The sequence below is a fragment of the Plecotus auritus genome (genome assembly GCF_963455305.1).
Source record: "Plecotus auritus genome assembly, chromosome: 6".
Lineage (NCBI taxonomy): Eukaryota > Metazoa > Chordata > Mammalia > Chiroptera > Vespertilionidae > Plecotus > Plecotus auritus.
Window position 1 is genome coordinate 148,072,912 of NC_137773.1, and position 26,440 is coordinate 148,099,351.

General features: G+C 43.1%; 1 protein-coding gene across 4 annotated transcripts in view; it reads right to left on the reverse strand.

Annotated features, from left to right (window-relative positions):
* NCK1 (NCK adaptor protein 1) overlaps window positions 1-26,440 on the reverse strand; it is a 67,695-nt gene that overhangs the window by 13,650 nt on the left and 27,605 nt on the right. For 3 of the 4 annotated variants that reach the window (XM_080673140.1, XM_080673142.1, XM_080673143.1), the window contains one exon: window positions 1,223-1,466. In XM_080673140.1, the coding sequence (XP_080529266.1) occupies window positions 1,223-1,448 (226 nt within the window). In that variant the 5' untranslated portion in view covers window positions 1,449-1,466. Of the gene's footprint in view, window positions 1-1,222; window positions 1,467-24,035; window positions 24,125-26,440 lie in introns of all 4 variants that reach the window. The other variant, XM_080673141.1, reaches the window with a different exon arrangement.

The window sequence follows — 26,440 nt, forward strand, 5'->3', positions numbered from 1 at the left end:
AAGGTAACCTCACCATGGCAGTTCAATGTCATGGTGAAAATTCAGATTAATAACTTCATTTATTAAATTACACTTAGAATACTGGATTTTTAGTTTAGAAACCAATATTCTAATACTTTATATCTTACTTTGAATTGTAAAATAAATTTTTGCTACTTTATAATGGTTAAAAACAAAAAAATATTTGTCTTCTATTGCTGATTAATTTAGTCTAGAATAACAATATTAAATAAGAAATAAAAAATAATACAAAGTAGTTAATCAATAATATTTTATATGTCAGTCATGCATGCCACATTACTCCCAAACTGTCTTCACAAGGAGAAATTTTACTTTCTCTTCTAGATATATACAAAGAACCCTTAAGTAATAGAATGTTTGCATGCTTGCCTGAATACAAAAAATGAAATTCTGTCCCTCCCAATTCCTTCCTGTCAGCCAAGGAGACTTTAATTTTTTTTAAAAAAAAAAAAAAGAGGCCACTCCTCATCTGGGCATATTTCCTTCCTAACAGCTCAGCCAAGGCAAGTGTGAAGCAGGTTCCACTATCTCTGGCCCTAATGAGGGCCAGTAAAAACAAACAAACTTTACAGCTAGAGGAAGAAAGAATGGGGAAAAAAAGAGAAACAAAATAAAAAAGATCAGCCTTATAGAAGCTAACCTACAGTAATGAATCTAATTGACTTTTATACAGTAATGATTCACAATTTAAAATTCTTTTATCAACTATAAGAATAAAATAATGGTTTGTTTTTAAAAGTGAAGTTCAAAGTGTAAACCATTAGATGTTTAAAATATAGCAATGTGCCATGCAAAATAAATTACCTTAATTTCAAGGCGGCAATTCTGCATCTTACTCATTTATCCCTGTCTCATTTAGATGCAGAATTTGCCTAACTTCATCAGGTACTCAGAGTTCAAAAAGCACCTGCTATATCAGTCAGTTCTGCTCCTTAGCACCACCCTGGCTTGATTTTTTAATTCCGGCCAGACCCACCAGAGCTAGATTCATAGAAACTTCCCACAAACACTTATAACGTCCACTAGTCTCCTGATGTGAACACCTACTATGAGCCAAACTTACCTTGTTTAGCTGAAATTCCAGTCCAGGACTTTTCTAGTCAGATCTCCCCACTGCTGCCAAAATTATGTACAAAGAACCAAGCTCTAACATCTACTTAAAAGAAAGTGTTGTTGCTGTTTTAATACAAAAATAACTTACCTAATGTATCCTTTAAGTTTTTTACAATAGATGCTTTCCGAGCACTGTTTTTCCTTTCCACATAGTTAGAAGGCACAAAACCTGTTTTATTCATAGAATTTCGAACTCGCCACCAAGACTTAGAATCATCTAGAAGCCATAATCTCTCATTCTTCTTGATGTCCAGCTCTTGTTCTTGTTGGGCCACATAATCAAATTTGGCTACTACAACCACTTCTTCTGCCATCTTTCAGCAGCTTCAGCACTGTAACCACATAGAAAATATTTTTAAGGTGTAAATAATAGTAGTCTACATACTTTTCAAAAGAGATACACCTAAAAAACCTAAGAGCACTAAAAGGTTAAAAGTAAAAATATGAAAAAAAAAAAATACACCAAGCAAATACAAATCAAAACACAACTGGTGTAGCTATATTAATAACACACTAAAAGACTTTGAGGCAAAACCATTACTAATGATAAAGAAGTTTACTATACAGTGGTAAAAAGTCTGTAATATCTATGCTTATGTACTGATTAACAAAGCTCCAAAATAGATTATTAGAACCACAAAAAAAAAAATAGACATCTATGGTCACAGAGGACAATTTTTAACAACATATTTATCTCAGTAATAAATCAAGGAGACAAAAAAATTAGTGAAGCTAGAACAGAACTGACATCATAAACATGTAGTCTGAACTAATCCTATCTAATAAAAGAGTAATATGCAAATTAACCATCACTCCACTATACCACAAGCCACACCCACCAGCCAATCAGGAGCAAATATGCAAATAAACCCAACCAAGATGACTACGGCCACAGAGAGCAGGAGGGAGGCTTGGGTTTCCCCGGCAATGGAGGAAGCCAAGCTTTCTGCCTGCCCTTGCCGGCCTAGGCCTCCACTCAAGGCTACAAAGTTTCAATGATAGAAGATACATAAATCCAAACAGAAATGGCGGCAGCCACCAAGCTGGAAAGAGCAGGAGGCTAGGGTTGCCCCCGGCGATGGAGGAAGCCAAGCTTTCCACACACCCTGGCCGGCCCAGGCCTCGCTTAAGGCTACAAAGTTTCAATTACACAAGATACATAAATCCCAACAGAAATGGCTGCCACCACGAGCAAGCAGAAGGCTTGGCTCCGCTCCAGGCTACAAAGTTTCAATTGTAGAAGATAAATAAATCCCAGATACCAGGGCCTCCACTTGGGTCACCAGGGGGCGTGGCCAGCCTGCAAACCACCACAGGCCCCTCGCCCAGGCCACCCCACGCCCCAAGGGAACCCCCACCCTGATCTGGGACACACTTCAGGGCAAACCAGCTGGCCCCCACCCATGCACCAGGCCTCTATCCTATCTAATAAAAGAGTAATATGCAGATTGACTGTCACTCCAACACACAAGATGGCTGCCCCCATGTGGTCAGAGATCCTGCCCCCATGTGGACACAAGATGGCCACCACAAGATGGCCAGCAAGGGAGGGCAGTTGGGAGGGACCAGGCCTGCAAGGGAGGGCAGTTATGGGTGATCAGGCCAGCAGAAAAGGGCAGTTGGGAGGGACCAGGCCTGCAAGGGAGGGCAGTTGGGGGCGATCAAGCCTGCAGGGGAGGGCAGTTAGGGGTGACCAAGCCGGCAGGGGAGGGAAGTTGGGGGCAACCAGGCCTGCAGGGAAAGACAGTTGGGAGGGACCCAGGCCTGCAGGGAAGAGCAGTTGGGGGGGGGACCAGGCCTGCAGGGGATGGAAGTTAGGGGAAAACAGGCTGGCAGGGCAGCAGTTAGGCATCAATCAGGCTGGCAGGGGAGTGGTTAGGGGGTGATCAGGCTGGCAGGCAGAAGCGGTTAGGGGCAATCAGGAAGGCAGGCAGGCGAACAGTTGGGAGCCAGCAGTCCTGGATTGTGAGAGGGATATCTGACTGCCCGTTTAGGCCCGATCTCAGTGGGATCGGGCCTAAACGGGCAGTCGGACATCCCTTGAGGGGTCCCAGATTGGAGAGGGTGCAGGCTTGGCTGAGGGACACCCCTCCCCCCCCCCCGTGCACGAATTTCATGCACCGGGCCTCTGGTCTATAATAATAAAAGCATAATATGCATATTGACTGACAGCCGAACAGTGAGACAACCTTCCGGACAAAGCAGGGGCTGCGAGGGCCAAGGCAGCGAGGGGCTGCGAAGGCCTACTCTTCCACGAATTTCATGCATTGGGCCTCTAGTCCTATATAATAAAAGCGTAATATGCAAATCGACCGAACAGCCGAACAGCGGGATGACCTTCCGAACGAAGCTGGGGCTGCGAGGGCCGAGGCAGTGAGGGGCTGCGAAGGCCTACTCTTGCATGAGTTTCGTGCATTGGGCCTCTAGTTCTATATATCCTATATAATAAAAGTGTGATATGCAAATCGACCAAACAGCAGAACAACCGGTTGCTATGGCGCACTGACCACCAGGGGGCAGACACTCAACACAGGAGCTGCCCCATGGTGGTCAGTGTGCTCCCACATGGGGAGCGCCGCTCAACCAGAAGCCCAGCTGACGGCTGACGAGGACAGCGGCAATGGCGGAAGCCTCTCCCGCCTCCGCTGCAGGAGAGTGGTAAGGAGCGAGGGGTCCAGGACTTCAAGAACCCCACACTGCGAGAGGATGTCTGCCTGCCAATCCTGGAGGTATCGGGCCTAAGCTGGCAGGCAGACATCCCCTGAGGAATCCTGGACTTCGAGAGGGCACAGGCCAGGATGAGGACCCTTCCTCCCCCGCCAGTGCACAAATCTCATGTACCGGGCCTCTAGCAAACATATAAAAATACTAGAGGCCCGGTGCACGAATTTGTGCACGGGTGGGGTCCCTCAGCCCCTTCTCCAGACCTTGAACCGTAGCTGCAGATGGATGCGGCGTTCACAAGTATACATAATGTGTGTACATATTTAGTTGTGGGGGAGCATGAAAATTAGAATTTCCAATTTATCTTTATTCACAAAGAAACAATAGAAAGGTAAAACCAAAAAATGGTTATCCTGTGGGGAGAAAAGAGAGAGAACCTCAGTATGGAAGCAGACCTCTCTGGGTGTACTTTTAGAAGCACCTAAATGTTTTATGTAATTATAAAGTAAAATTAAATTTACAAAAAGGAAAAATAAGGTGATCTCCAAAATAAAAGAAACAAATGAACCTAGCTGTATATTCAGTTGATGTCATAACCACACAGAAACACATATTCTGCCTTTGAGACAAGCATTCTTCCTAGAACAAAGTAGATTTCATGACAAGGAAAATTACTAGATTCCTCAAGACGGCACAACAATCCTAAATGTATATGTACTTAACAACAGAGTTCTAAAATACATGAAGCAAAAAGTACTAGAACTGAAGTAAACAAATCCACAAATATTCTTGAAAAGTGAAACACTAATCTCGGTAATCCACAGAAGCAGATACAAAAGCAGCATAGATATACAAAATCTAAACAACACCATCAACTGAATGAATCTAATTGACTTTTATACAATGCTATATCCACCAGCAACACAGACATCTTTTCAAGTGTACATGGTATTAGTCACCAATACAGATCATATTCTGAATCATAAAAACAAACTTTAATAAATGTAAAAGGGTTGATATTACACAGCATGTGATCTCTGATCATGATGAAATTAAAGTCAGTAACAGAAAGATAACTGGAATATCTCTAAGTATTTGGAAGTTGAAAACATTTCTAAATAATATGTGTCAGTCTTCTAAGGGAAAACTAGAATATTTTGAACAACATGAAAATAGAAATACAACATATAAAAATTGGTTGAAATAAATTTCCTTCCAAGCAGCTAATGGAGTGCTTAGAAGGAAATTTATAGCATTAAAGTGCTAATAAAAATGCTAGGGAAAAAGGTCCCAAATCAATAATGTAAGCTTTCACACCTTTTGAAACTAAAAAAGAAGAGCACATTAAACCCAAAGGAAACAGAGGAAGGATATAAAGATTAAGACCAGAAATCAGGAGACAGAAAGAGAATACTTGAAAAATCACTGAAACTGAAAGGGTTGAGAACATGTCTCCCCGAGATGTACCACTTTGGCATGTTAATTATTTTGATCTGAAGGTAAATCAAGACCTGCAAGCTCATGAGAACTTTCACCTATCTCTTAAAGAATTTAAATTTGGAGCCTTTCCCACAATGAGAATCATTACCAGAAATAATTTTTTATGACCTATCTATAGGGCAGGGCAAACTTTTAATTACTGAACATCTGTTCTTCTTATGGTCCGGTGAAACCCCAACATATCTTCCCTCATCCTTAGCCCAGAATGCCATATATACCTCATTTTAACTTTCTGTATTGGAACCCCTCATGTATGTGCAGTCTCTGAAATGTAAGTGAGTTTCCTATACAGATAAATGTTGATTATTTCTCATTACTCTGTCTCATGGTGACTTAATTATTAGACTAGTGGAAAAACCTAGAAGGGTAGAGTAAAAATTTCTTCCTCCCCCACAAAACCAAAAGATGTTCCTTGAAAAGATTAAGGAAATTGATAAATCTCTAGCAAATATGATAAAGACAAAATTACCGATGTTTGAAATGAGAGAATATCATCAAAGACCCAAAGATATTAAAAACAGAAGAGAATACTATTGCTGGTCTGAATGTCTGTGTCCCTCCAAATTCATGTTGAAATCCTAACCCCCATAAGGATGGAGCTCTCATGAATGAGATCAGTGCTCTTACAAAAGAGATCCCAGTTGCTCTAGCTGGTTTGGCTCAGTGGATAGAGCGTCGGCCTGCGGACTGAAGGGTCCCAGGTTCGATTCCAGTCAAGGGCATGTACCTTGGTTGCGGGCACATCCCCAGTAGGGGGTGTGCAGGAGGCAGCTGATCAATGTTTCTCTCTCATCGATGTTTCTAACTTTCTATCCCTCTCCCTTCCTGTCTGTAATAATCAATAAAATATATTTAAAAAAAAAAAAAAAGAGATCCCAGAGCCCAGGCTGGGTGTCTCGGCTGGTTGGAGGGCCGTCCAGTACACCAAGAAGGTTTCAGGTTCGATTCCCAGTCAGGGGCATACAGGAGGAAACCGACTGATGTTTCTCTCTTTCTCTACCTTCCTCTCTCTATAAAATCAACAAACATTTCTTTGGGTGAGGACAAGAGAGAGAGAGAGAGAGAGACAGACAGAGAGAGAGACAGACAGAGAGAGTTTTCTAGCCCCTTCCACTATGTGAAGATACAACATAAAGGAGGGACCTCACCAGACCATAGTGGCAACCTGATCTCAGACTTCCAGTTTCCAGACCTGTGAGCAATCCATTTTTGCTGTTTTATAAGCCACCCAGTCTTGTTATTTTGTTATAGTAGGCCATACATACTTAGACAGATAACTGATACCAAGAAGTGGGGGTACCACTATAACAAATACTTAAAACTGTGGAAGCAGCATTTGAACTATATAATGATGGGCAGAGGCCAGAAGAGTCTGGATGTACAAACTAGAAAAAGTCTACACTGCCGTATAGGAGAGCAAAATTTGCCACCCCAAAATATTTCTGGCATAAGGATTATTTTAAGCTTGTTAATTTTTAAGAAACAGTAGTCAAAAAGAAAAAAAAAAAAGGCTCTGAAACCAGGTAGAAATTATCCTTTAAGGGAAATCTCCATTTGTAAGGGTGTCTTTCCTAGGTGTGCCAGAAAGAAAAGGCTATCTAAAACTCTAGAAACTGGTATTAATGGATAAGGCATGTACTTATATCTGCCTAACAATCTTACTCTTATTTACAGTGTTTTTCCTGGTAATCTCCCATAACTGATATTCCATCCCTAACATCTTTTGTCTTTAGCTGAAGATGGTATCTAAGATGATGGCTTCCAACATTTTGACGAGTTATTCAATTTTCTTGAGTCTCTCCAATGTATACAGGTATACATGTTATTAAACTTTAATTTTCTCCTGCTAATATGTCCCATGTCAATTTGATTATTAGAACGGCCAGAAAAACCTAGAAGGGTAGAGGAAAACTTTTCCTCTCTGAGAATGAATGGACTGTCAACATAAGAATGTCAAGCCCTAGTTAGTTTTGGCTCAGTGGGTAAAGTGTCAGCCTGAGGACTGAAGAGTCCCAAGTTCAAGTCTGGTTAAGGGCACATGCCTGGATTGCAAGCCCAATCCACAGTAGGGGGGATGCAGGAGGCAGCTGATCAATAATTCTCTCTCATCATTGATGTTTCTAACTCTCCCTCTCCCTTCCTCTCTGAAATCAATAAAATTAAAAAAAAAAAAAAAAAAAGGTTGTCAAAACCCACTCTAGCCTGTTTGCTCAGTGCTTAGAGCATCGGCCTGAGGACTGAAGGATCAACAGTTCAATTCCAGTCAAGGGCATGTACCTCGGTTGCAGGCTCGACCCCCATCCAGGCTGGGGTTGAGTGCGTGTGGGAAGCAACAAGTCAATGTGTCTCTCTCGCATTGATGTCTCTCCCCCTCCCTTCCATTCTCTTCCCCCCACCCCCACCAAAAAAAAAAAAAATCAATGGAAAAAATAATCCTCTGATGAGGATTAAAACAACAAAAAAGAATGTCAAAACCCGTGGAGCAGAAACCAAGATGGTGGCATAGGTAAACACCTAAACTGCTGCCTCGCACAACAATTTCAAAACTACAACTAAAAGACAAAACAGACATCATCTAGAACCACAGGAAGGCTGGCTGAGTGGAAATTCTACAACTAGAAGGAAAGAGAAAAGCACACTGAGACTCAGAGGAACTGCAGAAGGCAGAGGTACAGAGAAAGCGTGCACACGGAGAGGATTGGCAACTGAGTACGCAGCTGGCTTTCTCAAGCGGGAGGGAGACAAAAGCTCCCGAATGCTCTGAACTCCAGTTCCGGGTGAGACTCTGGGGACCCAGACTCATTCGGGGAGAAAGTGGACTGTCTGGCAGTGGGCGGAACTCGAGGACAGCTTTCTCTCAGAGGTGCTTGCAGTGATTACCTCGGGACACTGAGACACAGGGGCCTCTTAGGGCAGGGCAGATGGGAAGCCAATGCTGTCTGCTCCGCCCTGAGACTCCGCCCCATCCAAGCTGAGCACAGAGGCTTTTGCAAGTCTTATCTCATAAGGGTGTCTCCAGCACAGAAGTTCTCCCAGTGTAGACACAGCTGATCCTCACAGCCCATTGGCCTGGAGGTCAATTCCTCCCAGTGATACCAACAACAATCAAGGCTTAACTACAACAAGACTGTGCACACAGCCCACAAAGGGGTGCACCAAGAGTGTCCACCTCAGGTAACTGGGGAGGCTGAGCCACTGGGCCCTATAGGACACCTAGCACACAAAGCCACTCTACCAACTCAGGGAAGTAGCCAAAATGCGGAGACAAAGAAACAGGTCACAAATGAAAGAAATGGAGGAAAGCAAATGACTGGATATAGAGTTCAAAACCACAGTTATAAGGTTTTTCAAGAATTTCCTAAAAAAGGCCAATAATTTTAGCGAGGCTCTCAAGGATATGAAAAGGACCAACTAGAAATTAAGCATACACTGACTGAAATAAAAAATAATATACAGAGATCCAACAGCAGACAAGAGGATCCCAATAATCAAGTCAAAGATCTGAAATACAAAGAAGCAAAAAACACCCAACTGGAAAAGCAAAAAGAAAAAAAGAATCCAAAAATATGAAGATAGTGTAAGGAGCCTCTGGGACAACTTCAAGCGTACCAACATCAGAATTATGGGGGTGCCAGAAGAAGAGAGAGAGCAAGATACTGAAAACCTATTTGAAGAAATAATGATTGAAAACTTCCCCCACCTGGTGAAAGAAATAGACTTACAAGTCCAGGAAGCGCACGGAACCCCAAACAAAAGGAATCCAAAGAGGACCACACCAAGACACATCATAATTAAAATGCCAAGAGCAAAAGACAAAGAGAGAATATTAAAAGCAGCAAGAGAAAAACAGTTAGTTACCTACAAGGGAGCACCCATACGACTGTCAGCTGACTTCTCAACAGAAACTATGCAGGCCAGACAGGAGTGGCAAGAAATATTCAAAGTGATGAATAGCAAGAACCTACAACCAAGATTACTCTTCCCAGCAAAGCTATCATTCAGAATTGAAGGGCAGATAAAGAGCTTCACAGATAAGAAAAAGCTAAAGGAATTCATCACCACCAAACCAGTATTGTATGAAATGCTCAAAGCTATTCTTTAAGAGGAAGAAGAAGAAAAAGGTAAAGATAAAAATTATGAACAACAAATACATATCTATCAACAAGTGAATCCAAAAATCAAGTGAATAAAAAATCTGATGAACAGAATAAACTGATGAATAGAATCAGGGGCATAGAAAGGGAGTGGACTGACAATTCTCGGGGGGAAAGGGTGTGGGGGGTGCGGGAAGAGACTGGACAAAAATCGTACACCTATGGATGAGGACAGTGGGGGGGGGGTAAGGGCAGAGGGTGGGGTGGGAACCAGGTGGAGGGGAGCTATGGGGGAAAAAAGAGGAACAATTGTAATAATCTGAACAATAAAGATTTATTAAATTTTAAAAAAAAACGTGGAGAATTTTTACAAAAATTTAAGCCCATTAGAGGATCGCCTGGATGCAATATTGCAACAGAATGAGCAAAATGCTTCCTCAAAGGACAGTGCAGTTTCTTTTATGAATTTGGAATTAAGGAGGGAACAAGGAAGATTAAATAAAGGTGGGAGAAAGCAAGGTTGAGATTGGATTACAGGATAGTTAGCAAGGTTATGTGCTCTCTTGAGGATGGTTATCCCTTGAAGGGGTCAGAAAAAGAGGATTACTCTGACATTTTAAAGGTGTGCTAATTTAGATGCACAAGAAAAATGGACAGGGTTGCTTAAGGCAAAAATAAATCTTTTACTCAAGAAGTCATATGCCTGAGGTGGATTATCCACCATGACCCCCACCAGTTGGAAATTTATGATCCTTACCTGAGGTTACTTTCTTCATCCACAGGTCTGTTAAGGGCAATTTCTCCTGAGGGCTCAGAAGAAGAGGAGAGCTGTACAAAAAAGCCTCAATCTTCCTACAAAATACCTGAGTGGTCATGAACAGAATGTTGGTTGAAATATGAATGGTAAAAGCCATTCTGATAGTCTCAGAAATGAAAAACAGTTTATCAGAAACTGTAAGAAAAGGTCATCCTTTTATAAAAGGACAAAGAGCCTCAGCCGGTTTGGCTCAGTGGATAGAGCATTGGCCTGTGGACCAAAGTGTCCTGGGTTCGATTTCGGTCAAGGGCACATAACTTGGTTGCAGGCTCCTCCTCGGTGGGGGCTCAGGCCCTGGTTGGGGTGTGTGGGGGAGGCAACTAATCAATGTGTTTCTTTCACATCAATGTTTCTCTCTATCTTTCCCTCTCTTTCCCACTCGCCCTTAAAAAAAAAGCAATGGAAAAATATTCTCAGGAGAGGATTAACAAAAAATATAAATAAATAAATAAATAAATAAATAAATAAATAAATGACAAAGAGCTTGGCTAAATTGTGTTCATGTCTGAGGATTTTGTGGAAGGTAAAACTGTGAGGATGAAATTGGCTATTTGGCTGCAGCTATTACTAAGCAAAGTGTTGAAAGTGCAACTTTGCTTCTCTTGGATGCTTAGAGTAAAATTTGAGAAGAGAAACAACTTAAAGATGAATTGTTAATCAAAAGGGAAGCAGAAATTTAATTTAAATTTAAAAGTTGGAAAATTCTCAGACTATCCATATTGCAAAAAATGAGAAAATGTTATAAGCTCTAAGGGTACGGCCAAGGGATGGGACCCTTTGATTAGTTTGGGTATGAACACCAGACTCAATCAGCCATCATAATCATGGAGAAATTAAAAATTACATGCTAGTCTGAAACAAATGCTAATTAAGATGAAGGCCTTTATTTTAAACGATAGGTCAAATAAAATGCCACCCTATACTATTCACTTTTGGAAGTATCACTTTGGAAACGTCCACAATATGAAAAAGCACAAAATAATGGCAAAGGCAATCTGAACTAGCAGAAATCAGGAAGGAATAAAGGGAGATTGTTGGCCAGTCTTCCTAGATTTTACAAGATAAGACCACAGATATTCTTCAAGACAAGGAAAGAAGAACCACAAAGGCTGCCTCCTCCATTTCAAAAGGGGCCATTGCCTGGGTTTCAACCCAAAGATGTGGGGCCAGGCCAGGAGAGCCACTGGCATGTGATTGTAGCACAGCAAGAGCTGCCTTGAGCTGCACTCAGAAAAGCCATAGGGGAAAAACAGTTAAGTATTTAATATTTTTAAATAGAGAACATATTTGAACAGATATTTCACACACAAAAAAAGATATTTGAATGGCATATAAGCACATGAAAAGATTCTCAAATTCATTAGTCATTATAGGAATGAAAATTAAAACCACCAAGTGATATCACTACAAAGCTATTAAATGGCTTACGAAGAGAAGGGAGGTGGAGAAGAATAAAAGGGGGAAAGAAAGAGGGGAGAGGAAAGATAGAGACAGAGATAGAGATAAGAAAACAAAAAAGACGAAAAGGGCCACATGCTGACCTGACAAGCTCAGGGGAGGCCTGCATGGCAGTCTTGCAAACTCAAGAGATCTAAAGTAACCACAAAGGATGGTCTGAAATTAAACTTTTTTTAAAAAAATATTTTTATTGATTTATTACAGAGAGGAAGGGAGAGGGATAGAGAGTTAGAAACATCGATGAGAGAGAAACATCGATCAGCTGCATCCTGCATACCTCCTACTGGGGATGTGCCCGCAATCAAGGTACATGCCTTGACCGGAATCGAACCTGGGACCTTTCAGTCCGCAGGCCGACGCTCTATCCACTGAGCCAAACTGGTTTCAGCTGAAATTAAACTTTTAACAGAAAGAGGTTATGGTGAGCAGTTACATCCTAGGCCGGTATCTTCACTGACAAGGTCAACCTTTCCCTTAACTGAGCCATTCTGTCTTTTTGCATCTATGACATCATACCCTTGAAATGTCTGGGTAACTTGTAACTTCCCTTTTTCTGGAGCCCCTGGGGCACAACCAAATGTGGTGGGCGCCAGGACAGATACCACAAATTATCATGTTAATTGTTCCTGCACCCACCTAAGTGTGTCCATCATTTTACTTTTTATCCAATCCCAGGGGTTTTGTCCCGCCCTCCCCCCTGCTTTGCTTTATCCCACCTCCTTAATCTATCACCAATGAATTTCATGTAACCCACCTACATCCCTCCTTTGATTACAATGTATAAATACAAATGTAACCCGCCACTCTCTTGAGCATTATCTCAATTCGTTGAGGTTCTGATTCCCGGCATGTCGACAGTTTGGCTCAAATAAACTCACAAAATTTCTTTACAGGTTTCAATGGTTTTTTATGTTAACAGGAGGTGGAGAAGAATGAAAGGGGGAAAGAAAGAGGGGAGAGGAAAGACAGAGATAGAGATAAGGAAGGAAACAAACAAAAAAAAGTACCAAGTTGCCAATGAGGATGCTAATCAACTGGAAATAATGCATTGCTTGTGGGAATGCAAAAGTAGTACAGCCATTATGGGTAACAGTTTGACAGCTTCTTCAAGTTCAACATACACTTACCATATGACACAGCAATCTCACTGAGCTAGACTCAAAAGGCTAAGTATGACATTCTAGAAAAGGCAAAACTACAAGGATTAGTGGTTTTCATAGGTTAATGGTGGGGGTAAGAGTCTGACTATAAAGCATGAGAACATTTTATTTTCTTGAGAGGGGGGTGAAGAAACTAAACTGTTCTGCATTCAGGTTGTGGTAGTTATTAACTTAGATGCACAAGATGTGTTAACTAAGATACACAAGAACAATGGGCAGGGTTGCTTAAGGCAAAACCAAATTTTTACTAAAGAAGTCATTTGCCTCTTTATGTGTCTAATCTCCTTCACACTCAAAAACGTGTGAATCTTACTATATTTAAACTAAATCTATAGCAGAAAACATTCACTGCACTGTCTTATACTTTAAACGGACCTGTTTTGACTCATGTATGATTTTATATCATCATGCAATATACGTTCACTAAGTTTTGCAGATCTTCCAAATGTTGACATCTTATAAAATATCATTGCATTTCATGCAGTCTCTGGAAACTTGAGTGAAAATGAAAATTAACATCCCAGTATATGAAAATAGTTTTGGCCTTATAGACTTCCTAAAAAGGTCTACTTTAGGAACCCTGCTAATCTAAATATGGGAATAGCATCAGGACAAACATCTAAAAACATGTTCTTCCCTAACCTACTTTTACAAATTAATTAGGTATATCTACAGATTAATGGCACTAAGTTTGTCAAATCATTTTACCAATCATATTGTGTATAACATGTAAACTATGCGAAAGGGCACTGTTTGTTATGTGTGATAAACATCACCATTTTTGGCAAGCCAGTTGTTATATTCTGAGGAAAAAGGAACCAGCTAGTGATAGAAAAAATTCTAAAGGGAAACCTCTCAGGCAAGTACAAACACAATTTTAGAGTCTGATGTACTTTGACATATATCTTGACAATTTCCTGTTTCTGATAAAAATCAGCAGAGTGACAAAACCCAAGTGACTAACTCCGGAAGTTTGGTTGGGCTATAGATCTCTCAGTAAACAATTAAGAGGGAAAAATCCCCAAATAACTAACTTCAATATTCTATAAGTAACGCAAAAAGACAAGGCAATACATAAGATGATTTTATTCTATCCAATGTATTATACCTTACTATTTTGTCAAGTTATTTTAATTGTTAAACACTTTTATTAATGAAACAACACAGACAAGAATCCCATCATGGGGAAATTAAAAATTACATGCTAGTCTGAAACAAGGGCTACTTAAAATAAAGGCCTTTATTTTAAACGATGGGTCAAATAAAATGCCACCCTATATTACTCACTTTTGGAAATATCACTTTGGAAACATCCCCAATATGAAAAAGCATAAAATAATGACAAAGGCAAAAGTTATTAAATAGTTATTACTGATGAAGAACACACTGAGCTAAGGCCTGAGAATAACTATAGGCACATCAAGCAAAAATCCTGCTCTCAAAAAATATCAACTATAATTCTATTTCAACAACTTATTTCATGCCTTAGGTGTTACTCCCTATATGATTACTTGGTCAGGCATCACAAAATTTTACTTATTACCCTCTCTGAATTAAAACGTCACATAGTGCTAAGAGGTCTACAACAAAAGTAACAGTAAGTCTAGTACCCATCTGACTCCATATAGTTATTACAGTGTTATTGATTATATTCCCTTATATATAATTTTAAAATTGTGATAAAATACCTATTATATGCTGAATTCCACCCCCACACCCACCCCCAAAATTCAGATGCTGAAGTCCCATCCTCTAGTACCTCAGACTGTAACTACATTTGGAGTTAAGTTCTTTAAAGAAATAATTAAGATAAAATAGGTGGACCCTAATAAAGTATAACTAGTGTCATTATAAGAAGAGCTAATTTGGCTAAGCCAGAGTGGCTCAGTTGGTTGAACATAGCCCTATGCACCAAAAGGCTGCCACAGTTCAATTCCCTGTCAGGTTACATAGCTAGATTGTGGGTTCGATCCCAGTTGGGACTTGTATGGAAGGCAACCTATAAGTCTCTCAGTCTCTCCCCCCGCCCTGCCCCTTCCTCTAAGCATGTCCTCAGGTGAGGTTTAAAAATCATCTATATATGCTAAGTGTCCGACTGTCCAACTGGTTGCTATGACGCGCACTGACCACCAGGGGGCAGACACTCAAAGTAGGAGCTGCCATGACGTGCACTGGTCATTTACAGAGAAAGGGCACCGTGGACCTGGCACCCACAAAGCAACACTCGGCTTCCCCCAAGGGGGACACAGGCACCACCACCACCCTGGAGTGACAACCTACCAAATCGCAGCCAACGCTGCCAAGACCCCATGGCGCAAAATGTGGCCAACAGCCCAGCCCATTCAGTACAGCCCAGCCCAGAAACGGTTGCTGTGGGCGCCAGGTAATGACGTCACATAGCAAACGCCAGGCTTCATCTCCCTAGTGACTAGCCTCCTTGGACTTTCTTCAGCCCAGGAACCTGACTTGCTTTATAGCCAGGTGCAAACATTTTACACTTCAACCAAATGTCTGTGAAGCGTTTTCCTGTGCCTCAAGTCATTTGATCCTCATAGAAGTCCTGGAGTAGGTAGATAGAAGACTCAGTGGAATCCTACTTTCTTTATATTAGCCGGAAAACAAGGATTTAGAAAGCTTAGAAACGTGACCCAACTGAGAAGAAGTAAGAAACGGTGAAACTTTGAAAATTACTTCAGGTTTTCTCACTGCGCAGAATATAATCAAACACTGCTACAGTTGAATATTTTACCCTTTGTTTTCCCTGCATGATCTACAATAATAATCTGCTTCGTGTTGATATTTACTGCTGTGTCGCTGACAATTACCTGAAAGAGAAGTTGGGATGCTTCACTGGGCTGGAAAATGTTTAGCTAAATCAGAAAGCAGGTCTAATTAAGCAAGTTTCTTCTATATATATAAAAGGCTAAGTTGACTCGCACATGCGCAATGCATGTAAAGCTCTCACTGGTGCCAATCGCATGCGTGTGTTTCGATCTGTCATTGTCGATAGTGAATTTGGTTGACACTTGTATTATAGAGAAAGGGCGAATAGTGCCGGAAGCCAGTTCCAGCATGTCATAATTGCAAGAGTTTCATCAAAAGGTTGATGGAACTTGGGGACTCAACAAGAGCTGAGTCACATATGTTATTACCTGTTGGGAATGGCTGAGGGCATTTCCCCCAAACCTGAATAGGATGATTGTTTGCTGCCAGACAGCTCAGGGCATCTTAATCTACATGTTATTGCCTCCTGTTGGCCAAACACCTGAACAGCCATAGGCTATTCCCCAATCTGGCAATGCTTCTGTACGAAACCCTACCCTTTGAAGTGTGTATCTCTACCTTGCCTTAGGACAATTTGTGTTAATAAAAAGCAAGGGGTCCTGAGACAAGAACTTGGTTTTCTTCAGCCAGGCTCCTCTGACCCCCAATGCCTTTCAAAATTATCTTTTATCTTTGGACTCTTACTTAATCTACGCACAGCCTTCTTCAGGTTCCAGAACCTTTCTAGATGCTGGATCAAGACCCACCGGTGATAAATGACACCCCAACGTTCATCAGAATAGTGATACTAAATTATTTCTTCTAATTAATTTCCTTTCAATGTGCATGAATCCATGCACCGGGACACTAGTAATAAAATAATAAGAGCCAATTTTGACACAGACATGCTCCATTTGAAAACTATATGAAGACAACCATCTACAAGTCAAGGAGAGGCCTCCAAAGAAACAACTGTGATAATAACTTGATCTCTCACAGACTCTAGACTCCAGAATTTGGAGACAATAAATTTCTGTTATTTAAACCACCCAGTCTGTGATACTTTGCTATGGCAGCCTTAGCTAACTAATCCACATAAAAGGCATCATCTAAACCATTTTTAAGTGTACAGTTAAGTGGCATCAAATATATTTACAATGTTGATCAACAAGTATAGCCATCTATTGCCAGAGCAATTTTCATCTTGCAAAACTGAAACTCTATATCCAATAAAAAATTACACCTTCATATACAGCCAAACTGGTACTGTTAGCTAGATATTAATGAAGGAAAGGAAGCAAAAGAGAGTCAGAAATTGGTGAGCATATTAAGCTGGGAAACAGAGGCCTGTTGGCTTCACCAGGAAGCTATAGCTCAGGGAACCACCAGTCCATTCCCAGCAGACCACTGGGGGAAGGGATAGAATAAAAGGATAGATAAACACATATGCAGTAAAGTCAAAATGGTGCAGGGGGCATAGTTGACCCTGAAGACCTGTCAGTCTTACTGGGATCATTCATCAGTGGGGGGACCGTATCAGAAGCCCATGAACGTTTGAGAAGCTGACTGGCTATTTTGAATAAGCTCCTGGTTAAAACCCCGAGAGAACAAAGCTCTCTCTCTCTCTCTTGCTTGGGACTGTAACTGCACTCGCCCTCTGAGGTCTCTTCTTCCTGGGAGCATGCGACCCTGTGGGTCTAGTGGCCACCTGGAGCCTGAGAAAGGCCATGCAGGCCCCAAATGAAGCAGAACTCTGGACATTGGCCTTTGCCTTTGCCCTGATAAAGACTCAGTTGGACTTTTTCCATGGTGGGATGAAGGAAATGGGACATTGGAAAGCCAGAACTCTTTTGATATTGCATCACAAATAAACCACCTTGCCACATAACAATCAAATCGCTGATTTTTACCAAGCTTTTACTTAGAAACATGTTTACCAGGTTTTTTTGAGGTCCTACTATATGCCAGGCACAGTATGAGCTATCCAACTCATAAAGCTAAAGCTGTCATGGAAGAGCTTCCAGGCTAGTGGGGAAAGTTCTGTTTCTTTGCTAATATTTTACTAGAGGCCCAGTGCACGAAATTGGTGCATGGGGGGGGGGGTGTACCTCAGCCCAGCCAGCACCCTCTCCAATCTGGGACCCCTCCCCTATGTCAGTCGGACATCCCTCTCACAATCCGGGACTGCTGGCTCCTAACTGCTTGCCAGCCTGATTGCCCCTAACTGCTTCTGCCTGCTAACCTGATCACCCTCTAACCGCTCCCCTGCCTGGCCTGATTAACACCTAAATGCTCCCCTGCTGGTCTGATCGCCATCAACTGCCCTCCCCTGCTGGACTGATCTCCCCGCAACTGCCCTCCCCGGCAGGCCTGATCTCACCCCCAACTGCCCTCCTCTGCCGGCCAATTTGGTTCTGATTGGTCGGTTTCTATGCCAATCAGCGTCTATGGGCCTATCAATGGGGTCTGATCAGAAAGGTGGGGGTGATCAGCAGCCCCAGTAGAGGCCTGGAGAGAAATGGAGGTGCAGCTGCTGGCCAGGCCTGGAGAGAAAGAGGTAAGTGCTGGTCAACAGCTGCCACAGAGGCTACGGATAAGACCCTGCTTCTCTCTTCAGGCCTCTCTCCGGGCCTGATTCCCAGCCCCCTCAGCAGTCAGTGCTGGGTCACCGCACCTGCAGCTGTAGTAGTCAGTGCTGGGTCACCACAGCAACCTAGCACTGACTGCAGGACTGACTTCTGGTTGGTCGAGCCTTTGGTCACTGTGGATGTGACATACCCAGGGTTTTTATATATTAGGATCTTTAATGCTAACTTACTCTGCTCCCATTAACATCACAAACTATGCTAACTGCATCTATAAACTGAGTTAAATGTGCTGCTACTGTTTATATATTTAACTACCTCTGACTGGACTAATAAAACCACCTGTCTTTTCACTTTATAAAGTCTTACTTAGTCTTCAGCCCTAACTGGTTTGGCTCTGTGGATAGAGCATCAGCATGTGGACCGAAGGGTCCCAGGTTCAATTCCAGTCAAGGGCACATGCCCAGATTGCAGGCTGGATTCCCAGTAGGGGGTGTGCAGGTGGCAGTCATTGATTCTCTCCCATCACTGATATTTCTCTCTCTCTCTCCCACTCCCTTCCTCTCTCTGAAATCAATAAAAACATATTTTGTAAAAAAAAAAAAAAAAAAAAAAAAAGGAAAAAAGGAGAATGGGAGTCAGCCAGGCCTGAGTTATTATTCTTAGACTAGAGGCCTGGTGCACGAAATTCGTGCACGGGGGTGTGTGTCCCTCAGCCAAGCCTGCACCCTCTCCAATCTGGGACCCCTTGAGGGATGTCCAACTGCCCGTTTAGGCCCGATCCTGGTGGGATCAGACCTAAACGGGCAGTCAGACATCCCTCTCACAATCCAGGACTGCTGGCTCCCAACTGCTCGCCTGCCTGCCTTCCTGATTGCCCCTAACTGCTTCTGCCTGCCAGCCTGATCACCCGTAACCACTCCCCTGCCAGCCTGATTGATGCCTAACTGCTCCCCTGCCAGCCTGTTTGCCCCTAACTGCCTTCCCCTGCAGACCTGGTCACCCCTAACTGCCCTCCCCTGCAGGCTTGAGTCCCCCCCAACTGCCCTTCCCTGCAGACCCAGTCACCCCCAACTTCCCTCCTCTGCCGGCCGGGTCACCCCTAACTGCCCTCCCCTGCAGGCTTCATCGCCCACAACTGCACTCCCTTGCAGGCCTGGTCCCTCCCAACTGCCCTCCCCTGCTGGCCTGATCACCCCCAACTGCCCTCCCTTTCAGGCCTGGTCCCTCCCAACTGCCCTCCCTTGCTGGCCATCTTGTGGTGGCCATCTTGTGTCCACATGGGGGCAGGACCTTTGACCACATTTGGGCAGCCACCTTGTGTGTGGGAGTGATGGTCAATCTGCATATTACTCTTTTATTAGATAGGACAGAGGCCTGGTGCATGGGTGGGGGCCAGCTGGTTTCCCTGAAGCGTGTCCCAGATCAGGGTGGGGGTTCCCTTGGGGCGTGGGGTGGCCTGGGCGAGGGGCCTGTGGTGGTTTGCGGGCCGGCCACGCCCCCTGGTGACCCAAGCAGAGGCCCTGGTATCTGGGGTTTATTTATCTTCTACAATTGAAACTTCGTAGCCTGGAGCAGAGCCAAGCCTTCTGCTTGCTCGTGGTGGCAGCCATTTTTTGGGAGATTTATGTATCTTCTATAATTGGAAGTTTGTAGCCTTAATCTAGGCCTGGGCCGGCCAGGGTGTGCGGGAAGCTTGGCTTCCTCCATCACCGGGGGCAACCCTAGCCTCCTGCTCTTTCCAGCTCCATGGCTGCCGCCATTTCTGTTTGGGTTTATGTATCTTCTATCATTGAAACTTTGTAGCCTTGAGTGGAGGCCTAGGCCGGCAAGGGCAGGCGGAAAGCTTGGCTTCCTCCATTGCCGGGGAAACCCAAGCCTCCCTCCTGCTCTCTGTGGCCGTAGCCATCTTGGTTGGGTTTATTTGCATATTCACTCCTGATTGGCTGGTGGGCGTGGCTTGTGGGTGTAGTGGAGTGATGGTTAATTTGCATATTGCTCTTTTATTAGATAGGATAAAGTGAAGCTATGTTCCACAGGTTCTTGCAAACTTTGATTACTACACACAGAGGGCTAGGTTGTAAAGACTAATTCTCTTCTATCATCACCGTACCTAGCTTCCTCCAGTTATCCCTAATCTGGAGGGCTGAGAGGTGCCTCTTAGTACTATTTGATGTTTTAAGCCATGTTCATATATTACTTGCAAGAGTTTGCACCTAGGAGTGAATGCCTCCTTCAATTTTGTAACCTAAGCAACTTGTTGTCTCACCCTAGTCCAAGTCATGCTTTAAATGTCCCTATAAATAAAATATGCTTATGATACATTCAATTTACTTTCTTAACTTCATAATTCTGTACTAGACACTGTTCTGCCATTAGCTATGACTCTGGGAATGTCCTATCAACCTCCCGGAAACTCCATGTTCTTATCTGTAAAGCAAGGGAACTGAATCAGATACGATCAAAAAGTCTCTTTTGAGTGCCAAAACTATGATCTAAGTTCCTTCTTAAATTTTCTGGACTAAACAAAACCAGATTTGTATTGTGTTTTCTAAGTATTTTCATTACAAGAGGTGGCAGAAAGTAGGTTTACAGATATAATACAAATAAATAGTCTTCTTTATATATAAAAGGCTAATATGCAAAGTGTACCCTAGGGAGTTTGACTGGGAGACCAGGAGTTCTATCACTTGCTATAACGTGCGCTGATCACCAGGGAGCGGCACGGAACGAAGAAAGGCCCCAGCCAGGAGCCAGCAGCCAGGGAAGGGAGGCCCCAGCCGGCAGCTGGAAGGCCCCAATCAGCCTTGTCAGCCAGCCCTAGGGACCCTATTCATGCACAAATTTTGTGCACTGGGCCTCTAGTTAATAAATAACAATATAAGAATAAACTTGTATTTTGTGTACTCACAACTATAAGCCTACTTTTGCCAACCCTTGTATATTACCACTATTCCAATCATTTTTAAAATATATATTTTTATTGATTTCAGAGAGGAAGAGAGATAGAAACATTAATGATGAGAGAGAGTCAATGATAGGCTGCCTGCTGCACGCCTCCTACTAGGAATTGAGCCTACAATCCAGGCATGTGCCCTGACTGGAAATCAAACCATGACCGCCTGGTTCATAGGTCGAAGTTCAACCATTGAGCCACACCCACTGGGCAATCCTTATTCTTTTACATTCTACATAGTGTCCCGGTGTATGGATTCATGCACATTGAAATTAATTAGGAGAAATATTTCAATATCACTATTCGCCCTTTCTCTATAAGAGAAATGTCAACCAAATTCACTATCAACAATGACAGATCGAAACACATGCATGAGATTGGTGCCAGCGAGAGCTCTATATGTATTGCGCATGTGTGAGTCAACTTAGCCTTTTATGTATATAGAAGAAACTTGCTTAATTAGACCTGCTTTCTGATTTAGCTAAACTTTTTTCCAGCCCAGTGAAGCATCCCAACTTCTCTTTCAGGTAATTGTCAGCGACACAGCAGTAAATATCAACACGAAGCAGATTATTATTGTAGATCATGCAGGGAAAACAAAGGGTAAAATATTCAACTGTAGCAGTGTTTGATTATATTCTGCGCAGTGAGAAAACCTGAAGTCATTTTCAAGTTTCACCGTTTCTTACTTCTTTTCAGTTGGGTCACGTTTCTAAGCTTTCTAAATCCTTGTTTTCCGGCTAATATAAAGAAAATAGGATTCCACCGAGTCTCCTATCTACCTATTCCAGGACTTCTGTGAGGGTCAAATGAGATGAGGCACAGGAAAACGCTTCACAGACATTTGGGTAAAGTGTAAAATGTTTGCACCTGGCTATAAAGCAAGTCAGGTTCCTGGGCTGAAGAAAGTCCAAGGAGGCTAGTCACCAGGGAGATGAAGCCTGGCGTTTGCTATGTGACGTCATTACCTGGCGCCCACAGCAACCGTTTCTGGGCTGGGCTGGGCTGTGGGCTGCATTTTGCGCCATGGGGTCTTGGCAGTATTGGCTGTGATTTGGTGGGGTGTCACTCCAGGGTGGTGGCAGGGCCTGTGTCCCAATTAGGGGAAGCTGAGTGTTGGTTTGTTGGTGTCAGGTCCATGGTGCTGTTTATTTTTAAATGACCAGTGCGCGTCATGGCAGCTCCTGCATTGCGCGTCTGCCCCCTGGTGGTCAGTGCGTGCCATAGCTATTGGTGGGTCAGACAGACGGACACTTAGCTTTTTATATACATAGATTTCTATGTCTCTCAAAATTGTCACTCAAGTTGTACATATTCTCAAAAGAATACACACATCTCAGGAAACAATGGAACTATCATTTTCCCATTCTGTACAGTATAAGTAAGGTTAAGATTATGGCATCACTTTTAGCAACCATATTCTCCTGACACACCAAACTGTGGTCACCTGAAATCCCAGACATACTTAACACTAGAGGCCCGATGCATGAAATTCATGCAAGAGTCGGCCTTCCTTCCCCAGGCTGCCGGCACCAGCTTCCCTCTGGCTCCCGGGACCCAGGTTTCCCTCGCAGCCTTGGCTTCGTCTGGAAGGTCGTCTCAACAGACTTCTAGTCTAATTAGCATATTACACTTTTATTATTATAAATTATTTTAATCGTAACATTTGAATATTTTTCACATTAATTGCTGTCCTTAATTCTTTTTTTTTTTTATCCTTACCCGAGGATATTTTTTTCCATTGATTTTTTTAGAGTGTAAGAGAAAGGGAAAGACAGAGAGAAATACCAATGTGAGAGAAACACATCAATTTGTTTGCCTCCTGCACGAGCCCCAACCAGGGACAGGACCGGGAAAGAGCCTGCAAATGAGGTACATGCCCTTGACTGGAATCGAACCCGGAATCATTCGGTCCGCCGGCTGCCGCTCTAGCCACTGAGTCAAACCAGCTAGGACTGCCCTTAATTCTAATGCTTCTTCTCATGCCCTCCATGTGCTTATATAATTTTTATTCAAAAACAGTTTTAGGACATAACCACTTAACCCTATTAAAGTTTATTGTGCTTCCCATTATCCTTTTGGCATATGCATACAATAAGACCTATTGGAGTTATAGGAAACCAGTACACTAGTACTTAAAAACTCCTAAGTATAAAAATGTGTTCTAAATTGTAAAGCATTGTGCTTGTCTACTCCATAAGCACCTCACACACTTAACTAACTTTCCCTGCAGTTTCTGGCTCTGTGTTTTCTAATTCAGTAAATAGTACCACTATCAATCCAGTTATCTGAATTAATGAAACCTACTCAGTCAACCCCCACATCTCAAGTCATTTAGATGAAGCATAAGAAATTTCTGAGAAAATCTACCTCTTGCTGTTGGCCTCTCCTCTGATTCTAGATGTATTCATTTCCTACTGCTGTGTAACAAATTGCTACAAATTTAGTGGCTTAAAACACAAATTTAACTGTAATTGGAAAATAAATTAATTTTTAAAACCACAAATTTATTATCTTAAAGTACTAGCAATAAGAAGGTTGAAACAGGATTTACAGAGCTAAAATCAAAGTCTGTATTCCCTCAGGAGGCTCTAGGGGTAAACCCATTCTATGCTATTCCTTAGCTCCCAGCCATATCATCACAACCTCAGCTTCCATTGCCACTTCTCTTTCTTACACTCCTGCCTCCCTCTTATGAGATTCCTTGTGATTACACTGGGCCCAGGGATAGATAATCCAGGAAAATCCACAGAGTTTTTTGCCATACAAGGTTAACATATTCACAAGTTTATAAGACTAGACTGGAGACATCTTTGGGAGACCATCATTCTATCTGCCATGATAATCTTAAACTTAAGCTAATGGTTCCAGGTAGATTTGACTAAATTTCCCCATACTACTCACTGTGATTCTTTTGCTTTCTGCTCTGGGACTTCCTGAGGCAATGAAAGGAGATAGCACTGGGAACACAATTGGCAGGCTCTTATGTGCAGCTGAAAGAGGGGGAGGGAAGGAGAAAGAATTTATACCACACTGGGGAAACTGTCAACTGATGGGAGAACAAGAGCAGATGAGTAGAAAATGTGAGACTATCTAGAATTCTAGATCCTCAGAAGTTCCCACTGGAATTGAGCCCTAGTTGCAACAGCAGTGAGTAACTCAGTAACAGTCTTATATTGGCTTTTCTTCTTTTATTCACTCTGGTCCCTCACTCTTGTTCCCTAAAATCATCCACAAATAAATTACCTGCACACAACTCTGTCCTTGCTTTTAGATTGTACTTTAGGGGAGAGGATGAGGAGGATAACTGGTTAAGACAATCAGGTGAAGAGTTTTCACACAGAAAAAGGAAACACGATGACTTAACAAAATGAAAGCTATATACATAGTAGGGTATCTAGTCTTGATGCTATAACGTGCACCGCGCCTCTAGTAGATAATAATGGGAGTCAAGCTGTTCATTTTACAGTTGATAAAACTTAGAGAAGAGATTTGACCTGAAGTTATACATATAGCATCAAGACTAGATACCCTACTATGTATATAGCCCTCAGCCCAGCCTGCACCCTCTCCAATCTGGGACCCCTCAGCTTCCCACCCAGGACTGCTGGAACCCAACTGCTCGCCTGCCTGCCTGCCTTCCTGATTGCCCCTAACCGCTTCTGCCTGCCAGCCTGATCACCCCCTAACCACTCCCCTGCCAGCCTGATTGCCCCTAACTGCCCTCCCCTGCAGGCCTGGTCACCCCTAAGTGCCCTCCCCTGCAGGCCTGGTCCCTCCCAACTGCCCTCCCCTGCTGGCCATCTTGTGGTGGCCATCTTGTGTCCACATGGGGGCAGGATCTTTGACCACATGGGGGCAGCCATCTTGTGTGTTGGAGTGATGGTCAATCTGTATATTACTCTTTTTTTTAAAATATATTTTATTGATTTTTTTACAGAAAGGAAGGGAGAGGGATAGAGTTAGAAACATGGATGGGAGAGAAATATCGATCAGCTGCCTCCTGCACACCTCCTACTGGGGAAGTGCCTGCAACCCAGGCACATGCCCTTGACTAGAATCGAACCCGGGACCCTTCAATCCGCCGGCCGACGCTCTATCCACTGAGCCAAACCGGTCAGGGCTATTACTCTTTTATTAGATAGGATAGAGGGCTGGTGCATGGGTGGGGGCCAGCTGGTTTGCCCTGAAGGGTGTCCCAGATCAGGGTGGGGGTTCCCTTGGGGCATGAGGCGGCCTGGGTGAGGGGCCTGTGGTGGTTTGCAGGCTGGCCACGCCCCCTGGTGACCCAAGCGGAGGCCCTGGTATCTGGGGTTTATTTATCTTCTACAATTGAAACTTTGTATCCTGGAGCGGAGCCAAGCCTTCTGCTTGCTCGTGGTGGCAGCCATTTTTTGGGAGATTTATGTATCTTCTATAATTGAAAGTTTGTAGCCTTAATCTAGGCCTGGGCCGGCCAGGGTGTGCGAGAAGCTTGGCTTCCTCCATCACCGGGGGCAACCCTAGCCTCCTGCTCTTTTCAGCTCCATGGCTGCCGCCATTTCTGTTTGGGTTTATGTATCTTCTATCATTGAAACTTTGTAGCCTTGAGTGGAGGCCTAGGCCGGCAAGGGCAGGCGGAAAGCTTGGCTTCCTCCATTGCCGGGGAAACCCAAGCCTCCCTCCTGCTCTCTGTGGCCGTAGCCATCTTGGTTGGATTTGCATATTCGCTCCTGATTGGCTGGTGGGCGTGGCTTGTGGGTGTAGTGGAGTGATGGTTAATTTGCATATTGCTCTTTTATTAGATAGGATAGTTCCTTTCAGCTGTAAACCTTTATGACATATAAACATCATTATGGATTGATGAAAAGGGACAGCAGAAAGGCAGAGTAGTCAGATTATCACCAGCCAAGGAAATTGTTGAAATAAGCCAGTAAGAAAGTGATAAGATCTGGATTTGAAAAGCCATGGAAAAATTAAAATCTTCATACACTGCTGGAGGGAATGTAAAATGGTATAGCCACTTTGGAAAACAGTTCAGCAGTTCTTTCAAAGGTCAAACATAGTTACCATATAACCCAGGAATTCCATTCCTAGTAATATATATACCAAGAGAAATTAAAACATATCTACATATATAAAAGGCTTATATGCAAAATGTCCCCTCAGGAGTTCGGCCTGGAGTTCGATCGCTCGGTATGACATGCACTGACCACCAGGGGGCAGTGCGGAACAAAGGAAGGCCCCAGCCGGCAGCTGGAAGGCCCTGATCGGCCCTGATCACCGGCCAGGCCTAGGGACCCTACCTGTACAGAAATTTCATGCACCAG